This window comes from Podarcis vaucheri (genome assembly GCF_965113315.1).
Source record: "Podarcis vaucheri genome assembly, chromosome: 17".
NCBI classification, from domain to species: Eukaryota; Metazoa; Chordata; class Lepidosauria; order Squamata; family Lacertidae; genus Podarcis; species Podarcis vaucheri.
Genome location: NC_138755.1, coordinates 30,712,972 through 30,734,082, shown reverse-complemented (window position 1 = coordinate 30,734,082; position 21,111 = coordinate 30,712,972). Strand labels below are relative to the sequence as shown.

Sequence of the window (21,111 nt, the reverse complement as noted above, 5' to 3'; positions counted from 1 at the left end):
GAGGCGGAGAAAGAGGAAAGCACGCCGAGGCAGAAGCGCCCGGCAGCCGAGGGTGATGCGCGGGGATTGCAACTGCTGCTCCTGCCGGCGGCCGGGAGGCGGGCATGTGCCGGGGGGGGGGGGGAGAGAGAGAGAGACGGGGACCCGCGCGCGCGCGCTCCTCTCACGCGGCGGGGGGGCGGCGGCGAGGAGTCGGCATGACAACGAGGCGGTGGGTGGGGGGGGGTGGCCGCCCGCAAGAACTTCACGCCGGGCAAGCGGCAGAAGCTCCTGCACGGGGAGGGAAGGTGAGGCGGTTATTCTGGGCATGTGCAAAGCCCTCCGCCTCGCTCCGGTGGTGCCTCCAAACGGCTGCACATGTGCAGTGCGGGGCAGTGAAGCCGCCGGGGGAGGTTCCTTTGCCCGCACTTTGCCCGCCTGCTGAGAAAGCGCAGCTGTTCTGGCTGCCGCTAGCTCTGGCTTTGCTGAGAGGCGAAGCGAGGTCGAGGATGGTTCGGGCGGTTCGGGTTGATGAACGTTACGGCTGCATTAAAATAAAAAACCACACACACACAAGTTTTATCCTAATATCTCCAGGGCGGCAGGAGAACGTGCAGCCAGGGATTTATTTAATGTTTTGATTTTGTTTTGTTTTTTAATATAATTTTTATTAAATTGTCAGTTTTACATTTTAAAGTACACTCATTTTTACATCCTTAAAATATCAATGGCTATACTGAATGGTATCGTTTTTGCAAAATGTGCAGGGATTTATGATATGTAAAATGAACCATGGAAAGAAGGGAAGGCATTGATATTTAATGTTTTGATTTTGTGTGTCCGGGATCAGAATTATTCGACCCCCGAGACAGCCCTGTATAGGGGAGGTTTGTTTAATGTTTAATTATGCTTTTATATATGTTGGAGGCCGTACAAAGTGGCTGGGGGAAACCCAGTCAGATGGGTGGGGTGTGAATAGTAAAATATAATAATAATAATAATAATAATAATAATAATAATAATAATAATAATAATAATAATTAATAATACATTTCATCGGAGAAATGTTGAAGGGTATGCAGTCTTTGACAAAGGAGAATAAGCAGGGATCTGTTATATCCCATTGGTATCCACTGGAATGTGATTCCAACCGATGCCCTAAATAAGCAAAGTGAGATGCGGCGCTACAAGCAGAGATTAAGGAAGATCATTAAAGAAACAGCAAATGATTTGGACTGCCATCCTATGCTGTACTCCTATACCTGGGAGTAATCCCCAGTGAACAATTGGACTTTTGAGCAGACGTGTATTATACGATTGTGCAGTTAGTTTATTATACTTTTCCCGCCGTTTGGACTTCCTGCCTAGGCCTGTCTCTGTTTGGAAAGATCTAAGCTTTCCCCTCCCTCTGTGACATTTAATGCCTTCTGTATCAAAAAAGAAATAAACGCAACAGATTTGCAACAGATGAGCCAACGAAGGCAGCAGCAGTGCAGTCGTACGCCACAGGGAAGGAGAGTCATCAGCTTGTTGACACAAGTGTGACTCACTCTTACAGACTCTATGTATAAGACAAAAATTAATCTATGTCACATTTGTGCAAGTTGTGCACAGCTATATTGTACATGCTCTCTCGCTTACCTTCTCCTCTCTGTGTGTGTGTATTTATGTATATCCGTCCTTATGTGTCTATACAGCCAGCCACACTGAGCCACAGGAGGGATCATTTCATTTCCAGGTGAAGGCCACCTTGTAATTTCATTTTTGCTTTTTCCACTCACACTTTCAAATAAAATTAGTAATATGAAAGTACACATCACAAATTGTTGTTTTGTTGTTGTTGTTGGTCCTATATTCAGTTTATTCCCTACCCTCACCAACAAAAGCCATGGTAGTTGCAAATTGCCTGTAACCAGTGTCATGAGCAAAACCAGTCCATTAAATAACAAGAATGAAATTGAAAGCCATGTGGTTTTAAACACATGTTGCTTTCTTTTCCTTCCCTTTCTGGATTCTAGCATTTCAAACAACACTCTTTCCATAGAGGACAGAACAATTCTTTAAAGAACATGAGGGACTTTATCTATCTGTTTCTCAAGCACATTATTTCAGGCTATGAGTGGTGATATTAACAGAATACTGACTGAGAGCCAGCATGGGGAAGAGGTCAGAGTGATGGACTTAAGAGACTTGGGTTTAAATCCCCACTAAGCCAGGAAGATCACTGGGTGAACTTGGGCTAGTCATTGCCTCACAACTTAACCTATCTCCAACCTAACCTACCTCATAGTGTTGTTGTGGAGGGGAGAAACTTGAGGTCCTTGGAAGAAGAATAGGATATAAACGATGCTATTGTTTTCTTGCTATACATCACAAAGCGCACAATCCGTTACGTCACTTTAGTGCAAATCAAGCTATGATAAGATCTAACTGCCATGCGAGGTATTAAGATGAATAAAAATGAATGGGTTTATTTATTAATGTTTATGTAACCTGCTCTGAGCCTGGGGAAAGTCGTTATCAATAGTGCAAATAAATAACTGCCACTAAATAACAATTACATCTCGATGATGTCATTAAAAATGCTGTCAATGTTGCTTCAGAAAATTTATCTGTGTTCTCATTATCAATACATCTGTAGTTTAAAATATTCAGAAAAGGGGAAGTGTATATCTTTTTCAGGCTTAAAGGTAAAGGTAAAGGTACCCCTGCCCGAACGGGCCAGTCTTGACAGACTCTGGGGTTTGTGCACCCATCTCACATCTATAGGCCGGGGGCCAGCGCTGTCCGCAGACACTTCCGGGTCACGTGGCCAGCGTGACAAAGCTGCATCTGGCGAGCCAGCGCAGCACACGGAACGCCGTTTACCTTCCCGCTGGTAAGCGGTACCTATTTATCTACTTGCACCCGGGGGTGCTTTCGAACTGCTAGGTTGGCAGGCGCTGGGACCGAGCAGCGGGAGCGCACCCCGTTGCGGGGATTCGAACCACCGACCTTTCGATCGGCAAGCCCTAGGCGCTGAGGCTTTTACCCACAGCGCCACCCGCGTCCCTTTTTCAGGCTTAGTCAGTCTATAAAAACATAGAAGGGAGAGAAAGACAGTGTGATGTAATGGCTAGAGTGCTGCTTTATGACCAGGGAGACCAACTCACCGGCTGGCAGGCACTAAGCTACCTGCAGTCCTATATGGTGAACATTAATCCTGCTTTGCATTCACAGAGTCAACATGGAGGTTAGACTGTGTCCAATCTTTACCAAGCTTTTGTTCGGATTGCAGGGAAGTTGTACGACAGTGAGCACGCAACCTGAATTCTGGCTGAATTTGTTGTACGATTTCTCAATCACTCATCCATACCACACTTTTCAGTGCATTTCCCCATAACTTTTCAAAATGCAGAATATCTGGTTTTTTATTTATTTAAAAAGCGGGTTTGTTACACCAAGGCAATAGAGCATCTTCACATACAGTGGTATCTTGGGTTAAGTACTTAATCCGTTCTGGAGGTCCGTACTTAACCTGAAACTGTTCTTAACCTGAAGCACCCACTTTAGCTAATGGGGCCTCCTGCTGCTGCTGCGCCGCCGGAGCACAATTTCTGTTCTCATCCTGAAACAAAGTTCTTAACCTGAAGCACTATTTCTGGGTTAGCACAGTCTGTAACCTGAAGCGTATGTAACCCGAGGTACCACTGTACTTCAATTGCACAGTCCCAAATTTCAAGTGTGCCCTTGAATCTGCTGCAAAGTGCTGACAGGACTCAGCCCAATGTCACATGATCTACCAGTGGACCTGGAAAAACCTTTCCATTCCCAATTTACTGAAGTAGCCGGTTGGTTGGTTTGATTTTTAGGGCCTTGTTTCTTCTGCAAAATTCAGGAAGTATTCCAGTTTCAGATCTCTCTAGGTGGAGCCCAAAGAGATACACCAGTTCAGGGAAGTCAGGTGAGAGCATTGTGCCTCCAGGGCAAAGTTTTGAAGCACAGGGTGGGGCCGGTCTGCTCCTCCGCTTACACGTCTTGCTGCTAGCCTCCAGCCGCAAGTTAGCCAGCTGCACACAGAGAGTGGTGTGACGAGCTGATCTGGAAATCTTACTGTACGGAAAGACATCTGGTTTGAATTTGGCTGGAGACGGCATGTTGCAGAGTATCACAGCACGTGATGGCCTGATCAGCGAGTTTTGCAGATGAATGAACAGCGCTGGAAAGAAAAGTATTGGGCTGCAGTACAGGGCGGGGAGCAGGCAGAGGGGAGCAGAATATCTGGCTTGCCTTATATCACAGAAGCTAGATAATCATCAACTTCAACATTACAGTGGTACCTTGGTTCTCAAACTTAATCCGTTTCGCAAGTCTGTTCCAAAACCAAAGAGTTCCAAAACCAAGGCATGCTTTCCCATAGAAAGTAATGCAAAATGGATTAATCCAGACTTTTAAAAACAACCCCTCAAACAGCAATTTAACATGAATTTTACAATCTTACGAGACCATTGATCCATAAAATGAAAGCAATAAGCAATGTAAAAAGGGACCCCTGACCATTAGGTCCAGTTGCGGACGACTCTGGGGTTGCGGTGCTCATCTCCCTTTACTGGCCGAGGGAGCCGGCATACAGCTTCCAGGTCATGTGGCCAGCATGACTAAGCTGCTTCTGGCAAACCAGAGCAGTGCACAGAAACACCGTTTACCTTCCCACTGGAGCGGTACCTATTTATCTACTTGCACTTTGACGTGCTTTCGAACTGCTAAGTTGGCAGGAGCAGGGACTGAGAAACAGGAGCTCACCCCGTTGCGGAGATTCGAACTGCCAACCTTCTGATCGGCAAGCCCTAGGCTCTGTGGTTTAACCCACAGTGCCACCCGCATCCCTAATAAGCAATGTGCTGCACTATAAAATAAAAAACAGTATTGTAGAAAATAAAAATAAAAATTAAAAATTTTCTTACCTGCACTGATGATAGTCATTGTTTGGATGGGGGGCTTTTATCCATTTCCGCAGTCATACAATCAATCAGTAGCTGAACTGGGATCCACACTGTCACAAAAACAAATTAACTGAAAAAGTCTCAAAACAAAAAACACAAAATAAATAGCAAAAACAAAAGCTCCAAATATAAGCTCCAAATATCACCTCAGAACACTGCAATCGGAAACAGAAGGCTTGAATTACAATGGGGGGGGAAGCAAATTAGCAGTGTAACAGGAAACACAGGGGGACTCAAAACGGAGCACGTTCGGCTCGGCTTCTGAAAAAAAGTTCAAAAACCGAAACACCTTCCGGTTTTGCAGCGTTCGGGTTCCAAGCTGTTCGTGAACTAAGCTGTTCGAAAACCAAGGTACCACTGTATGTTATTTATTAAATTTACATCCTGCCCAGCTCTCAAAGGAGCCCAGGGGAGCCAACACCCAAAAGTTGAAACCATACCATTAAAATAAACTAAAAGCAAAATTTAAACATCTAAAGGCAATGGCGTAGTAGTGCTTAGAGTGCTGGACCTGAGAGACCAGAGGCTATCAAGAATTGCAGGGGGTTGGACTAGATGACCCCTTGGGTCCCTTCCAGCTCTACAATTTTATGATTTTATGAGCATGTTGATGCCTCCCACGTTTCCCAGTGGACCCATTTGTATTACAATCCTGGCAGCAGCTCTCACCTGCTGAGTTCGCTACTAGAAGGCACAAAGGCATGATGCGCAGATTGGAGGCAGGGCTGAGACTGGGAGAGCTACGTTCATGGTAAGTTCAAAGAAGAAGAAGAAGAAGAAGAAGAAGAAGAAGAAGAAGAAGAAGAGGAGGAGGAGGAGTTGTTGTTGTTTGGATTTGATATCCCACTTTATCACTACCCTAAGGAGTCTCAAAAAAGCTCACAATCTCCTTTCCCTTCCTCCCCCACAACAAACACTCTGTGAGGTGAGTGGGGCTGAGAGACTTCAAAGAAGTGTGACTGGCCCAAGGTCACCCAGCAGCTGCATGGGGAGGAGCAGGGAATCAAACCCGGTTCACCAGATTACGAGTCTACCGTTCTTAACCACTACACCACACTGACTCTTACTGAAAGCAAGGTAAGAGATGAACTAGAAACCTCCAGGTTCCTAGTCTAGTCCCGTAAATCACCAAGGAAAACCCTGGTGCATATATTTGAGTTGTCACGGGCAGGGGTAGGCTGGATGCCCAAGTTCCTTACAATTCCTGGATCTAACAAGGACCCAGTTACTGGAATAGCCAGACAAGTTTCTTGGTGATGGCTCCCTAACATGGGTTGTTAAGGTAACAAAGCAACTGGCTCTGCGCCAGGTGACAAATGGGTGGAGCCCCCTCCCTCAGCTAGCTGGCAATTAGAAAGACAAAGTTGAGAGTTGAGGTGTATGTGAAGTCAAAGCTAGAATCAAGGCAGCAGACTGGGAAAGCAGAGAGTCAGAGCCATGCCTGATTTCTGCAGGAATCCAAGGATGTGGCTAAGGAAGAAGCAAGGCCCTCTTAGGGTCTTAACACTATGAAGCCCTCCATTGTAGTCTCAGGTTGTATACTCCCAGAATCTCGCACCATTCAGAGACTGGGGTGGTATACAACAATATTTTGCATTCTGTTCCAAAACAGCATGAGGAGGGAGGGAGGGATATAAGCACAACCTACAAGGTTTGTTGGCTGCCATCCTTTTTCTGGCTGCTTAAAACATGTCAAGCTGTCAGATTGTTCCCATCATCCTGTCTCTACTCCAAACCTCTGTGGTGGAGTACTGGCAAGGCAGAATGGACTGTACCACTTCAAACTGCAGATAGGGAAAGTACAATACTGTACTTCGAATCTTCCTCATGTGCAAAATTCTCTGCGTATAGAAAGCTTGCCCAACAGAAAATTATCATTAAGCAACAACAGCATACCCTTGCTAACCTTCTGTGTGTGTCGTGTTGGGCGATAAAGCAGTCTCGAATGGCTTTGTTTTAGCAAGGAAAGAAGTAATCCCCACCGCAGGTCTGTAGAACTTTCTGCCCCCATCACGTTTTAGTGAAGCTTTATGAATTCCAGAAGGTAACGCTGTTAGCACATTCTTCTGGAATTTGACTGCTAGCTCAGGGTTTTATTACAAATCCCATGATACATGGTTCTGGCAGCACGAGGGAGCCAGCATTCTGTGTAAAGGTCAGAGTTTCATTACACGGGAGCTAAGGCACAATTAGGGTTGCCACTTTTGGCCGGGCAAAATACAAGACAGGTTGTGCGGGGAACTGGGGAACTAAAAATTACTTTACCTGGTGCAGAAACAGCTTCAAAGCCGACTCGCCACCAATGAGCCAACATACCACCACCTTTGCAACAAAGGAGTTTGGGGGCAACTGCCCTCACATTTTAGCTGCTGTGCTGTGGTCAGTGATTTATTTTTCTTCCATTCTTGCTCTTTGGCCAGCTGCCCTTCCTCCTCGTTGCCTATGCAAACTCTCCACCAGACTGAATGGGTCAGGCCTGTGCAAAGTGCAAATACCTTCTTTCTCTCTCTGAAATTTACTCAGAATTGAGAGTGGATTTCATGCTCTTTATTCAGCTCATAGTGGTGAGGAGGAATGGAAGTTCCCCCAGAATATCTGCTTTATATACATTACTTACACAATGGGCCCCACGTGATTGGCTAATTCCAGGATTCACCTGTAGACCAATCAGGTTGCGGAGTCATTTCCACCTGGAGCTGGATTGGGTGGCTCCTGTGGACCAATCAGACTGCTGCATTCTGAATCCTGTTGTTCTAGGACCAATCAGACTTCTGCATTTTGGATCCTATTCAACTCAGTACATAACACTCTCTTTGATCCCCCCCCCACCTCTTCCCACCCCTCACGTTTTTCTAGGCACAATGCACTCTACTGAATGCACTCTACTGAAACATAGGGTTTGCTGAATGGGAGCATACTGGAATCAACTCTTATCTCAGGACGAGTAAATATCTGGCTTTCCTCACCCCCAAAGCCAACCTGGTCTTCTCCCAATGTTTGGTACTATGACTCCTATTAGTTCAGCCAGCATGGCAAATAGTTGGTGGTGCTGGAAGTTGTAACCCCAGAACAACTGGAAGGCACCAATTTCAGAAAGGCTAAATCTGCCAGTAAGTGACTGAATCCCACCTCCCAAATAGCCGCCGTCCAGAAGTGTCCTATATTAAATACTACCTTAGGATCTAAGAGTTCATTTCCTTGACTTCCATCTTCATTGCGCTTCTGTAGCACATTTCGTAATGGATCAAAGCGTTGCACAGACGTTGCCTCACTCATCATCACACCATCATTGTAAATTAGACCTAATAACAACAATAGCAATAATTTTATGATTTATACCCCACCCATCTGGCTGGGTTTCCCCAGGAACTCTGGGGGGCTTCCAGCACATATAAAAACATAATAAAAGTCCAAACATAAAAAACTTCCCAATACAGCCTTCAGATGTCTTCAGATGTCTTCTAAAAGTTGTGTAGTTATCTCCTTGACACCTGATGGGAGGGCATTCCACAAGGAGGGCGCCATTGCCGAGAAGACCTTCTGCCTGGTTCCCTGTAATTTCACACCTCGCAGTGAGGGAACTGCCAGAAGGCCCTCAGAGCTGGACCTCAGTGTCTGGGCTGGACTATGGGGATGGAGATGCTCCTTCAGGTATACTAGGCCAAGACCGTTTATATCTGCATATAACAGGTAGAGAGGGCAGAGCTGGCAAGCTAATAACTTTTCTAAGGCCATCCAAAGCAGTCACAGCTGAGATACCCGCTATAATACCCCAGCTATACGCAGCAACCAGAAAGGAGCCATTTTCTTTGTCGTCCTTCTGAAATGGCACATTGCCGTTTCCTTTCAAAGAGCAGGAGCTCCAGAAACCAGAACAAAGAGCTGCGCTGAACAGACGGGAGTATCCTGTTGCACGGTGATATTGGAGATTGTTCTCTTGGGTATGAAGCTATAGGAACAGAAGCTGCGGTTGGATCTCAGCTACAACTGCGCTATATCCAGGAGCTAAGTAAGTTTATCTTGTTTTATTAAGATGGCTCAAAAAGTCATTCCTGCGGCACCTTGAAAGAGTCACAGGGGTAGCTGCAGAAATGGGGTGCTTAGAGTTGGTGCAGATTTCCTTCAGTACGACTTATTGCTGAAGTCGAAGACAAAAGCGGTCAAAGGATGATAGTCTTAGAAATGGATCTCCTGTAAAGTGTTTTGGCCATAATTGCAGCCTTCAGTTCATGGATGCTGAATGATGGATTTCTTTAACTGCATGGATGTCCCTAGCAAAAATATTATTAATGATGATGATGATGAAATATCTGGCTTTCTCTGTTACATGTGCTTTGGAAAGAAAGGCAAAATACCGTATTTTTTGCTCTATAAGACTCACTTTTTCCCTCCTAAAAAGTAAGGGGAAATGTGTGTGCATCTTATGGAGCGTATGCAGGCTGCGCAGCTACCCCAGAAGCCAGAACAACAAGAGGGATTGCTGCTTTCACTGTGCAATGACCCCTCTTGCTGTTCTGGCTCCTGAGATTCAGAATATTTTTTTTCTTGTTTTCCTCCTCCAAAAACTAGGTGCGTCTTGTGGTCTGGTGCGTCTTATAGAGCTAGAAATACGGTATGTTTTTTGTGCAAATGAATATGGTTAAGCTAAGACATGATCTGCTCAAAAGCACACAACACACTAGCCTTGCTGAAGTTAAGTAGGTCTTCACCTGGTAGGTGCTTGAGCAGAAAACTAAACTGAGGGACTGCGAGTGTGCTCTTTACGCTTGGAAGACAGGCAGAAAATAAAACAGACATAATGAACAAACTAAACAGCGTAAGAAGTCCCATAGTATTACATGATCACATTTTCTCGGGAATCTGCGACTTCTCTATTGATTCTTTTCAAGTGTTCAGTCAGGAGAACAATGACTCCCCTGCTGTTTCAACAGATGCTGTCTGCAGTTCAAGATGGCCGTTACAGAAACATCATTTAAAATTTAAGATTCTGTCTCTGTATCCCAAGGGGGTGTTGAAGAGCTATTGCAACGCTGTACAGACAAAAGATTAAGATCTCTGTGTGCTTTTGCTAGAAAGGTCACAATGGTCAAGCTGCCAAAAATGGATTTCTTTTAGCCAGTTGCGCGAGAGAGAGATTGGAGAGAAGGAACCTCTTTTATATTTGTGTCTGGAGATGTGCACAAAACGAGTTGTTGTTTTTAGATGGGATCTGGATGATTGTTTACCAGGTGGCAATTGTATCTGTCTCTTTTATTATAATTCTTACCTTTTATTATGACCGATGGTTAAAACCAATAACGCAGGAATGACCAACCAACCCATAGTTCAGGGACTTAATCTTTGCCTGCAAGCATTTTTTCCCATTCTCACCTCCCAAGATCTAACTGGTTTTGGTAGCAGAGGCAGTAACGGGAGCAGGGGGAGAATATAGATTGTTCTGTAGCTAGACAAAGACTGGTGTCTTGATGGAACTGCAAATTTCCTCCTATCTGGTCATCAGGTCACTCATTTGACCCTGCAGCTAAGCTGGTGCCAAACGTATTGCTCTGCTTTCCTTTGGGCCAGTCATCAGCGAGGTCGAGGGGGGGGCGGATCTTGTTGTCTGGGCAACCCAGGACCTCCATACACACTGCTTGCACCCCAGGGAGGTGTCTTCAGTGTTGCTAACACAGCGGTTTTACTTCACCCTCAGAGGCGCACTCCACTGTCTTTCGAGACAGATGGATGCCAATGACGTACAGTGGTACCTTGGGTTACAGATGCTTCAGGTTACAGACTGCGCTAACCCAGAAATAGTACCTCGGGTTGAGAACTTTGCTTCAGGATGAGAACAGAAATCGTGTGGCAGCGGCACAGCAGCCGTGGGAGGCCCCATTAGCTAAAGTGGTACCTCAGGTTAAGAACAGTTTCAGTTTAAGAAGGGACCTCCAGAACATGTTAAGTTCTTAACCTGAGGTACCACTGTATCGGCAGCCTCGTGAACCACATGCTCCTCTGTAGTTTACCTCTCACAAAGCTACAATCCCCCCACCAATAACAAACCACATTTCCCAGGATTCTTTTGGGGAAACCCCCTCCATGAGTGTTTCGGGGGGGTCAACACAAGAATAGGGCCTTTTCTGTGGTGGCTCCCCATTTTTGGAATGCTATCTCCAGAGAGGCTCGCCTGGTCTCATCATTATATATCTTTACACGCCAGGCAATAACTTTCCTCTATAACCAGGCCTTTGGCCTTTAACTTTCTGCGGCCTTTTAGAAGTGGGTGGGATGCTTTTTAATGTACTTATACTTCCTCTTGGTTTTAGCGTATCTATGCAGGGCTTATTGTCTATTTGTTTGGTTTTAGATTGCTTTGGGTTTCCCTGAGCAAGATATAGCGATTGACAAACTAAATAAAAAAAATTAAAAATGTGCTTTATGTGTACCTTAAACACTTGGGGTAGATGTGACTACTGACTTTGACCTTCTGTAGGCAATTGCGTAATAATAATAATAATAATGATGTTGATGTACCAATCTATAATTCATATGCCCCCTTCCCCCTCTTTGTATTCTAGGGACATTCCCCACAGTTGTCCAAGGAACAATGCTAGATTCTTATTTTTTGAAGGAGCTAGAGGATGAACAGGTATCGACAGCTGCCTTGCTTGTGTTATGTGCCTTACCTGGATCCTGATCCTGACTCTGCACACTTCATACAGTTTGCAACACTGATGTAACAATGGGAGTGGGGAGAGGGCAGGGGGCTGGGGTGTACAGAGGAAGGGAAGCAGGCGGCAGCCATGATGGGCAGCACCTTGCAAGAGAAGAACAGAGCCCGTGGTGAGGCCAGTGGGCAGTGTGCCAGCATCTTAGTGAACCTGGATTCCTGGATGTATAAGAGTTGGGACATCTACCCTGCTCTGCATGCACTATGCACAAAGAGGTAATTTAACCCTGTAGACCTGTAGTTGAGCAGACCTTTCTCCATCACCATCACCCCATTTTCCAGGTACTGTTAAATACCGTATTTTTCGCTCCATAACACGCACCTGACCATAAGACGCACCTAGTTTTTAGAGCAGGAAAACAAGAAAAAATATATTCTGAACCACAGCTTGGGAGGCTTTCCGTCTCCTCACTTTGTTCTCCCCCTCCCCAAGCAGCACAGTCCCCTTTTCCAGCCTCCTCCTCGCCATCCCTTTCGCCCAAACTCCTCAGGTGACGCCTGCAATTTCTCCCCTTCGCTGCTGCCTCTCCTTTGCCCTCTACCATGACTCTCCACTCACGGCGACCTACCCCCTCTCCCTTCACCCAGCTTCTTGGTCCCCCTCCTCTCTGTCCTCTTCCTCCCCTCTCTTGGCAAACAACCGGCCGGCTGCTCCCAAACCTTCCCGGGGCTTCAGGGGAAAGGGAAGGCTGCTGGCAGAGCAGCGTGACTCCCCCACCCCCAAAGAGCAGCCCAGGAGTGCGGGGCAATGGCAAACAGCCTGCCCACTGCTCCCAAACCTTCCTAGGGCTTCAGGGGAAAGGGGAGGCTGCTGGCAACCCGGGAGGGCGGGGTAACGGCGTGCGCCACACTCAGGCAATTTGGCTCCAGGGACCACACATCGTTCCATAAGACACACAGACATTTCCAGTGGCGTAGCGTGGGTTGTCAGCACCCGGGGCAAGGCAAGTAATTTGCGCCCCCTAACCCGTGGATTTGCACCCCCTAACCTGTGGATTTGCGCCCCCTAACCCTAACCCCCAGATGTTGCGCCCGGTGTGGCCAGCCCCCCCCCTGCACCCCCCACGCTACGCCACTGGACATTTCCCCTTACTTTTTAAGAGGAAAAATGTGCGTCTTATGGAGCGGAAAATACGGTAGATGTATACTCAGGACTAAGCCCCGTAGATTTCAACAGGGTTCATTCTCAAATAATTGGGTGCTTTCCTGGGAAGAGGGATTGGCTGTTAAACCACTCTAAGAAATGTAGCTCTGGAAAAGGTGCAGTTGGGTGCATAGAATCACAGAATCATAGAGTTGGAAGAGACCACAAGGGCCATCGAGTCCAACCCCCTGCCAAGCAGGAAACACCATCAGAGCACTCCTGACATATGGTTGTCAAGCCTCTGCTTAAAGACCTCCAAAGTAGGAGACTCCACCACACTCCTTGGCAGCAAATTCCACTGTCGAACAGCTCTTACTGTCAGGAAGTTCTTCCTAATGTTTAGGTGGAATCTTCTTTCTTGTAGTTTGGATCCATTGCTCCGTGTCCGCTTCTCCGGAGCAGCAGAAAACAACCTTTCTCCCTCTTCTATGTGACATCCTTTTATATATTTGAACATGGCTATCATATCACCCCTTAACCTCCTCTTCTCCAGGCTAAACATGCCCAGCTCCCTTAGCCGTTCCTCATAACCTCCAACGTTTCAGCATAGCCTCCAACATTTCTCTGATGAAAATCAGGATGTCCTATCCCATAATAATAATAATAATAATAATAATAATAATAATAATTGTACCATTTATACCCTGCCTATCTGACTAGGTTGCCCCAGCCACTCTGGGCAGCTTCCAACATATTTATAAAAGCATCATAAAGCAGTAAACATCTTTTTAAAAAACCTTCCCTATACAGGGCTACCTTCAGATGGCTGGGGTCGCCACATAACTCCATACCGTCCAACATTTCTCTGACGGAAATAGGGATCTCCTAGGGAAAATCAGGGCATTCTGGGATCAAATCAGAAACTGGGATGGCTTCTGTGAATCTGGGACGGTCCCTGGAAAATATTAACACTTGGAGAGTATGGAAATTTAGCTGTTTTACTCTGTGCACATGTGTATTTGTATAAATGCAAACAGTGACATAGTTTTTAGACTCCAGAATTCACTAAGGGCCCTATTTAATTGAGCATTCACCTTGATTTGCTTGCACCAAGCTTACATTGGAGGTTAGGTTATATTTGCTCTCAATTGAGCTTTCGTCCTGATTTGTGTGCAGGGCAGTTACACAACAACATTTATCTGCATTCATTCTGATTTGCTTGCCGGCTGTTTACGCATCTTCCCACCAGCCATTCCTCCATCCCAGTCTTTTCATGACATTTCTTCCCCCTGTGCCCTGTTACTTTCTAAACCACAAAAAGTTAAAGTTGTCCTTTTTTTAAAAAAAAGAAGGTAGATTTATTATACTAGGCGCAGTGGTTCTCAACCTGTGGGTCCCCAGATGTTGTTGGACTACAACTCCCATCATCCCTGAGCTCTGGCCTTGCTAGCTAGGGGTGATGGGAGTTGTAGTTCAACAACACCTGGGGACCCACAGGTTGAGAAAGGCTGTAAACTGCTTGAATCCCTCTTGCAAAACAGTGACAGTACAGAGGCTCCTTTTAAGGTTTTATAGGAACTCCCCTCCCCACTCCTGAGATGGAACTGTGTATTACTTTAGGAATTGGGGCACCCTCCTGCTCACTTTAAGGGACGCGGGTGGCACTGTGGGTAAAACCTCAGCGCCTAGGACTTGCCGGTCATATGGTTGGCGGTTCGAATCCCCGCGGCAGGGTGAGCTCCCGTCGTTCGGTCCCAGCTCCTGCCCACCTAGCAGTTCGAAAGCACCCTTAAGTGCAAGTAGATAAATAGGTACCGCTTCATAGCGGGAAGGTAAACAGCGTTTCCGTGTGCTGCGCTGGTGCTGGCTCGCCAGAGCAGCTTCGTCACGCTGGCCACGTGACCCGGAAGTGTCTCCAGACAGCGCTGGCCCCCGGCCTCTTAAGTGAGATGGGCGCACAACCCTAGAGTCGGACACGACTGGCCCATACGGGCAGGGGTACCTTTACCTTTACCTGCTCACTTTGCTGTGGGTGGGTGCGCTCTGGACTTCTGCCCCCCAAATCCTGCCCCGACACTTCCCATTTAGGTCACACCAGCTTGTTCCTGGGGTTCTTGCAACCCAAAGCACACACAGCAGCTTGTCACAGAGAGCCAGTGTGGTGTAGTGGTTAAGAGCGGTAGTCTCGTAATCTGGGGAACCGGGTTCGCATCTCCGCTCCTCCACATGCAGCTGCTGGGTGACCTTGGGCCAGTCACACTTCTTTGAAGTCTCTCAGCCCCACTCACCTCACAGAGTGTTTGTTGTGGGGGAGGAAGGGAAAGGAGAATGTTAGCCGCTTTGAGACTCCTGAAGGGGAGTGAAAGGCGGGATATCAAATCCAAACTTTTCTTCTTCTTCTTCTTCTTCTTCTTCTTCTTCTTCTTCTTCTTCTTCTTCCCCGCCACAGCCATTACAGTCACTGCCACATGTTTCCACTGGGTGGCTCTCCAAACTGAGAATGCTTTTGCTTTGCTTTGCTCTGGCTCCCAGATGGGTTGCTTGGCTGGCTAGCAGGCCTGAGCGCCATCTGGTTTTCAACATTGTGATATATATCACAAGCTAAACATTGTGATCTATCACTGCGTCTGAAATAAGGATGGAGCTTTCTAGAGGCACTGGCTGGCTAGCAGGCCTGTCTGGTTTTCAGCACTGTGATATGTATATCACTAGCTAAACATTAAAAAAAAAATTAAAAATTGTCCTGTAGCACCTTAGAGACCAGCTAAGGTATCTGAGAAGGGACGCGGGTGGCGCTGTGGGTTAAACCACAGAGCCTCTTGGGCTTGCTGATCAGAAGGTTGGTGGTTCGAAACCCTGTGAGGGGGTGAGCTCCCATTGCTCGGTCCCTGCTCCTGCCAACCTAGCAGTTCGAAAGCACATCAAAGTGCAAGTAGATAAATAGGTACCACTCCGGCAGGAAGGTAAATGGCATTTCTGTGTGCTGGTCTGGTTCACCAGAAAGCAGCTTAGTCATGCTGGCCACATGACCCGGAAGCTGTACGTCAGCTCCCTCAGCCAGTAAAGCGAGATGAGCGCCGCAACCCCAGAGTCGTCCGCGACTGGACATTACCGACAGGGGCCCCTTTACCTTTAAGATATCTGAAGAAGTGTGCATGCACATGAAACTTATACCCAGAACAAATTTAGTTGGCCTCTAAGGTGCTACTGGGCAATTTTTTAATTTATTTCGACTGCGTCAGACCAACACGGATACCTACCTCCAGCTAAACATTGTGATTTATCATGGCATCTGAAATAAGGATGGTGCTATGTAGAGGCACTGGCCGGCTTCACAGTTTTCCCCACCTTGTGATTTTTGCCTAGTACACACACACACACACACATCATGATTTGTGATATATTGCCAGGTCACAAAAATTATGAACCCAGTATCACGAAATAGACTTCAAACTGGTTTGGGATGATACATCGCTCAGCCCTAACAGACATCACAATTTGCGATATTTTGCCAGGTCATGAATTAGGAAACCGATACCACGATGTGACTTCAAACCCAGTTTGGACGATATATCGATATATTCGCCCAGCCCTACTGGCTAGACAGAGCCGTGTAGTCTCATGTTCCTTCGCCACCTCCACTGTATTGCTAGCAAGCAGACGGAGAACGGATTGTTTGCTTTGGCCTCAAGAGGGCTTTGGAGAAGGCTGAGATGAATTCAAGGAGGAAAAGTCCATCAATGGCTAATAGACAAAGCAGCCCCAAATGCAGCCTCCATGTGCAGATATAGCTTACCCTTAATTAACATTTATACTGGGGACTAATGACAACAAAAGGTAGCTATTCTGCACATACAGGCTTTGCAGAGGCATCTTTCTAGCCACTATTAGAAGCAAGACTAGATGGACTCTTGTTCAGATCTTGAAATGTGATTCTTACATTCTTAAGCAAGAGTTCATATTAGCTGTGCTAGAATATGCCCTGTTGCTTTGTAAGTTTAAATACTAGAATATAGGAGGTGTAGCATTCTTCTTCAGCCTGAGCCTAATTTAGAGGACCACTTGTTGCATCCGAACAAAGTGGAATGTCTAACGGACAAAAGATTTGGCCACAAAATATGTTTCACTAGCCTAAAAGGTGCCATCCGACTCATTGCTGTCTGTTCCTTTTCTGTTTGTTAGTTAGAACAAGTTCTCAGATTTAACAACAAATGGAAACTTTCTGGAATCCAGAAGATCCACTACAACTCTCTAGAAAAGATATTGGGAGGATATGGTACAATCCCCGGCAAGCTGATTTGGCCAAACAGCCTGACAACAACTCCTGAAGGTGACTTGGCCGTGAAAGACAGTGGAACTGGGCAGATCCAGATCTTTAGTGCAGATGGTCAGGTTAAGCAAAGGTTCCCTTATGGATTCGAACCAATTAAAGGGCTGGGGGACATTACCTGCATGAGAAATGGCGTGCTTCTCGTTACCAACGGGACCAGAATCATCCAGCTTTTCAGCAAAGATGGGGAGCTGATCCACGAGCTGAAGTCTCCGAAAATCACCTGGCCTTATTCATATGGGATAGCCGTCTTGAAAGCGAACAAAATTGCAGTGACAGACTGGAGTAACGGAGGGAAAATTAACATCATTGGAGTGGACTGGAGAATGAACGCCGTTCTGAAGACAAGTTCCATAGAAGGGTTTCATAGGCCGGTGCGGGTGGCGGCCAATAAGGTACAGTATGAGACCCCAGAAGGGCCAGATGTCTGCTTATTGGTTGGTAGCACAGAATGCTTCAAGCCTCTAGCATAGGTTTAGACAGTGAAGTGGGCAGCAACTAGAGAAATGGGAACATTTGGGCCTTTGGAAAGGAAGGCAGCAGGAGGACCTCCTTCTGTTTACTCCTCTTGGCACCCTTGTGAAGGACTGTTTGAGCATCCCAGCTGCTCAGGGTTCCACGCAACCTTACCTGTAGCACCTGGTTGAGTGTCAGAGGGCTGGATGGATCTTTGCACTGATTGCAAGGCAACTGAGAGAGAAAGGGAATACAGAGCTGTGGTTTGTGAAAGATGCAGGCAAAAACCAGAACGTATCTCAACAAAATGTACGTGCCAAGCTTTGGCTTGGATTGATGCCTTTTGATTGGCTCAAAGTTAATCAAATTGGTAGACTGCTTCACACTGGAGCACTGTACACGTTAAAAAAAAACCCCACAGAAACACAATATCTAAGAACAATAAAGTCGATTCAACCAACTCTAAAACCCTAAAAACAATGGAACCATTTCATGAGATATAAAATTGACTGGCCTCAGGAAAGGCCTTTGGTTGGGGGATTTCCCCCACCCCACATATTATCCATATTGAGTGCCCATGAGCCCAAGTGGGGAATATGTTTCACTTGATGGACAGATAGCTCAGTTGGTTAGAGCAGGGGTCAGCAAACTTTTTCAGCAGAGAGTCGGTCCACTGTCCCTCAGACCTTGTGGGGGGGCAGACTATATTTTGGGGGGGGGATGAACGAATACCTATGCCCCACAAATAACCCAGAGATGCATTTTAAATAAAAGCGCACATTCTGCTCTTGTAAAAGCACGCTGATTCCCAGACAGTCCATGGGCCAGATTTAGAAGGCAATTGGGCCGGATCCAGCCCCCGGCCTTAGTTTGCCTGTCCATGGGTTAGAGCGTGGTGCCGATAATGCCAAGGTTGCAGGTTCGATCCCCGTATGGGACAGCTGCATATTCCTGCACTGAAAGGGAGTTGGGCTTGATGATCCTCAAGGTCCCTTCCAACTCTACAGTTCTATGATTCTATGTGCACATAGTCCTTCTGACCCACAGGCAGAAATGTGCATGTACGGGCATGGCTGGTGTTGATGTGGATCCCAATGGATGGGTTGGATGCAATATGGATGGCATTCACAACTGCCCCTGGATGGACCTACTGTAGATGGGGCCAAGATTTTCAAGCAGCCCCAGCTGCTTTCTCGCCCTGTCAGTTGGCTACTTCTTTCTTTCTTTGCACTCTCTTTTCCCTATTTAATCTCATTTGTATCGGCCCTTTGAAGTAGGTGGACATTTGCTCTCTGAATCACCCAATTAAAGGTTTCAATCCAATACGCATCCCGGTGAAGTATGTGCTGGTTTCTGCCTAAACCTTTGACAAATAGCAAACTTGGTTCTCCCTGTGAGTCAGTGTGTGGTATAGTGTCAGAAGAGCACTGGACTCAGGTTTGGTGTTCAAATCTCTGCACAACCACAGAAACCACAGGGTGTCAGACTTGGATCATGTGGAGTTGAGAATGAAGAAAATGGAGAGCAAATAATAAGTCCCTTAGTTCTTCAGGTCAGAGAGTATCACCTGACCTAGTCTTTCACCTGGTCTGTTAGGATAAGGAAATCATTTGTCTGTTCTTTGTGCAGTTCCATCTTTTGGCCAAGCCTGAATTTGATCACACAGGTTGAATCCTTGCCTGACGGCCTTCAGGTCACAACTTCAGGACTTGTTCTGTGCTCAGAGCCTCATCCCTAGTGACCTTGGGCCAGTTACTAACTCTCACCAGATCCTATTTTGCAAGGCTGTTGTGAGACTATTTCCCTAAGTTATTTTGGAAGGTGGGAGGGATAGCTGGGTGAGAAATAAAGGCACTGTTTCTTGAGTTACAAAGCGGCTTTTCTAAGACCTGTGTGAAATACTGTTAACACTGTTCTCTCTTCTACCCCCTTCGCTCCACAACTTTGCCCCCACAGAACGACGAAATCTTAGTTACAGAAGGGCAGCTTTTCGGAAGGTACCAGGGCTGCTGCATCAAAGTTCTCGACAAGGGAAATAAGGTGAAAAGGACTATAGGCCCGCGGTACGGGCATGTTCATACCTTCGAAAACCCTTCTGGCATCTGTGAGGATGGGCACGGGAACATCTTTGTATCTGACGAAGGAGAAAACTGCATTGTGATGTTTAATCCCGACTCATCCCTCAGTACTGTATTGGTGAACGAGGGCCTGCTAGGACCAAGCGGACTCTCCATGCTGGACCATGGGATGATAGCTGTCACTGACTGCTACAACCACTGTGTTAAAATCTATCGGTACAAATGAGCAAGTCGCCGCCTTCAATGAGCAAGGGAACTCACTGGAATAAACACAGCTGACTCTCTGCCTTCCCAGCCTTGCTTCCAGCTCTAAGCTAACATAACTCAACTATCCACTCTGGTCTTTGCTTTTCTAACTACCAGCTAAGGGAGGGAGGGGGCCCACCCGTTTGTTATCTGGCACAAAGCCACTTCCTTTGTTACTTTAATGGCCCATGCTTAGACTATTGCCTCATCAGGATGCTACCCGGGCTAGTCCAGGAATTTGAATTCTTACTTGCTGAATCCAGGAATTAGAAGAGTCTTGGCATGTAGCCTAACCACCCACCCCAGTCCATAACATCCCTAAAGCCTGTGATATATTACAGTGGTACCTCGGGTTAAGAACTTAATTCGTTCTAAGGGTCCGTTCTTAACCTGAAACTGTTCTTAACCTGAAGCACCACTTTAGCTAATGGGGCCTCCCGCTGCTGCCATGCTGCTGGCATGCAATTTCTGTTCTCATCCTGAAGCAAAGTTCTTAACCCGAGGTTCTATTTCTGGGTTAGCGGAGTCTGTAACCTGAAGCGTCTGTAACCCGAAGTACCACTGTACTTATGTATACAGTCTGCAATGTTTGGCCCAAACCGATGCGTGGCAAATATACCCACTCCTGCAGCCATTTTGGATGGTCCCAGGGACCAAAATCTGTAGCTGATTTTCCATCCCAATGCAGCACATCTATTTTTTTAAAAAAAATAATTAAGGTTTTTTAAAGTAATACAGTAAAAAAGAAAAAAGAAAAATACAAAATAAAGATAGTTCCAAAATAGACACATATTTTCTATCACTTATTTTCCTTTAACTTATTTCCCGGACCTCCTCATACCTCCCTTTTTTGTATTCCACTTCAAATTATTGGTTCAGCAAATCCTTACCATTAAATTTTAACCCGTTTATAACCCTTTTTTTCATATTCTCTTAAAGTATTACAGCTGGAAACCCCTTAATTACTATCCAACATCATTCTATCCTTCATTAATTTTACAATATTTCTGTAGATAATCTTTAAATTTCTTCCAATCTTCTTCCACCGACTCTTCTCCCTGGTCTCGGATTCTGCCGGTCATTTCTGCCAATCCAATGCAGCACATCTATGGTTGCTGACACGGGAAGAAAAGGCGTGTTTCTGTTTCTGTAATGGCCTTCGGAGGCAGGCTGGATGGGCACACCCCATTTGCTATTTTGCAGCAATGTGCTTATGTCTCCTGTTCTAAAAAGCCTTGTGGCCACCT

The 21,111-nt window shown here is 46.3% G+C and overlaps 1 protein-coding gene across 1 annotated transcript; it reads left to right on the top strand.

Moving 5' to 3' along the window:
• Positions 1-11,718: 11,718 nt before the first annotated feature.
• On the top strand, positions 11,719-19,912 carry LOC309521989 (E3 ubiquitin-protein ligase TRIM32-like). The gene is made up of 3 exons (XM_082205173.1): positions 11,719-11,886; positions 16,937-17,479; positions 19,497-19,912. Exons 1-3 carry the CDS (start codon positions 11,875-11,877, stop codon positions 19,842-19,844), a joined length of 903 nt encoding a protein of 300 aa, XP_082061299.1. The 5' UTR covers positions 11,719-11,874; the 3' UTR covers positions 19,845-19,912.
• The last annotated feature ends 1,199 nt before the right edge of the window (positions 19,913-21,111 follow it).

Bases quoted from the DNA above. Each gene is read 5' to 3' on its own strand.
- LOC309521989 (XM_082205173.1), top strand. The intron at 17,480-19,496 runs GTACAGTATGAG...TTGCCCCCACAG, and splicing joins TGCGGGTGGCGGCCAATAAG to AACGACGAAATCTTAGTTAC.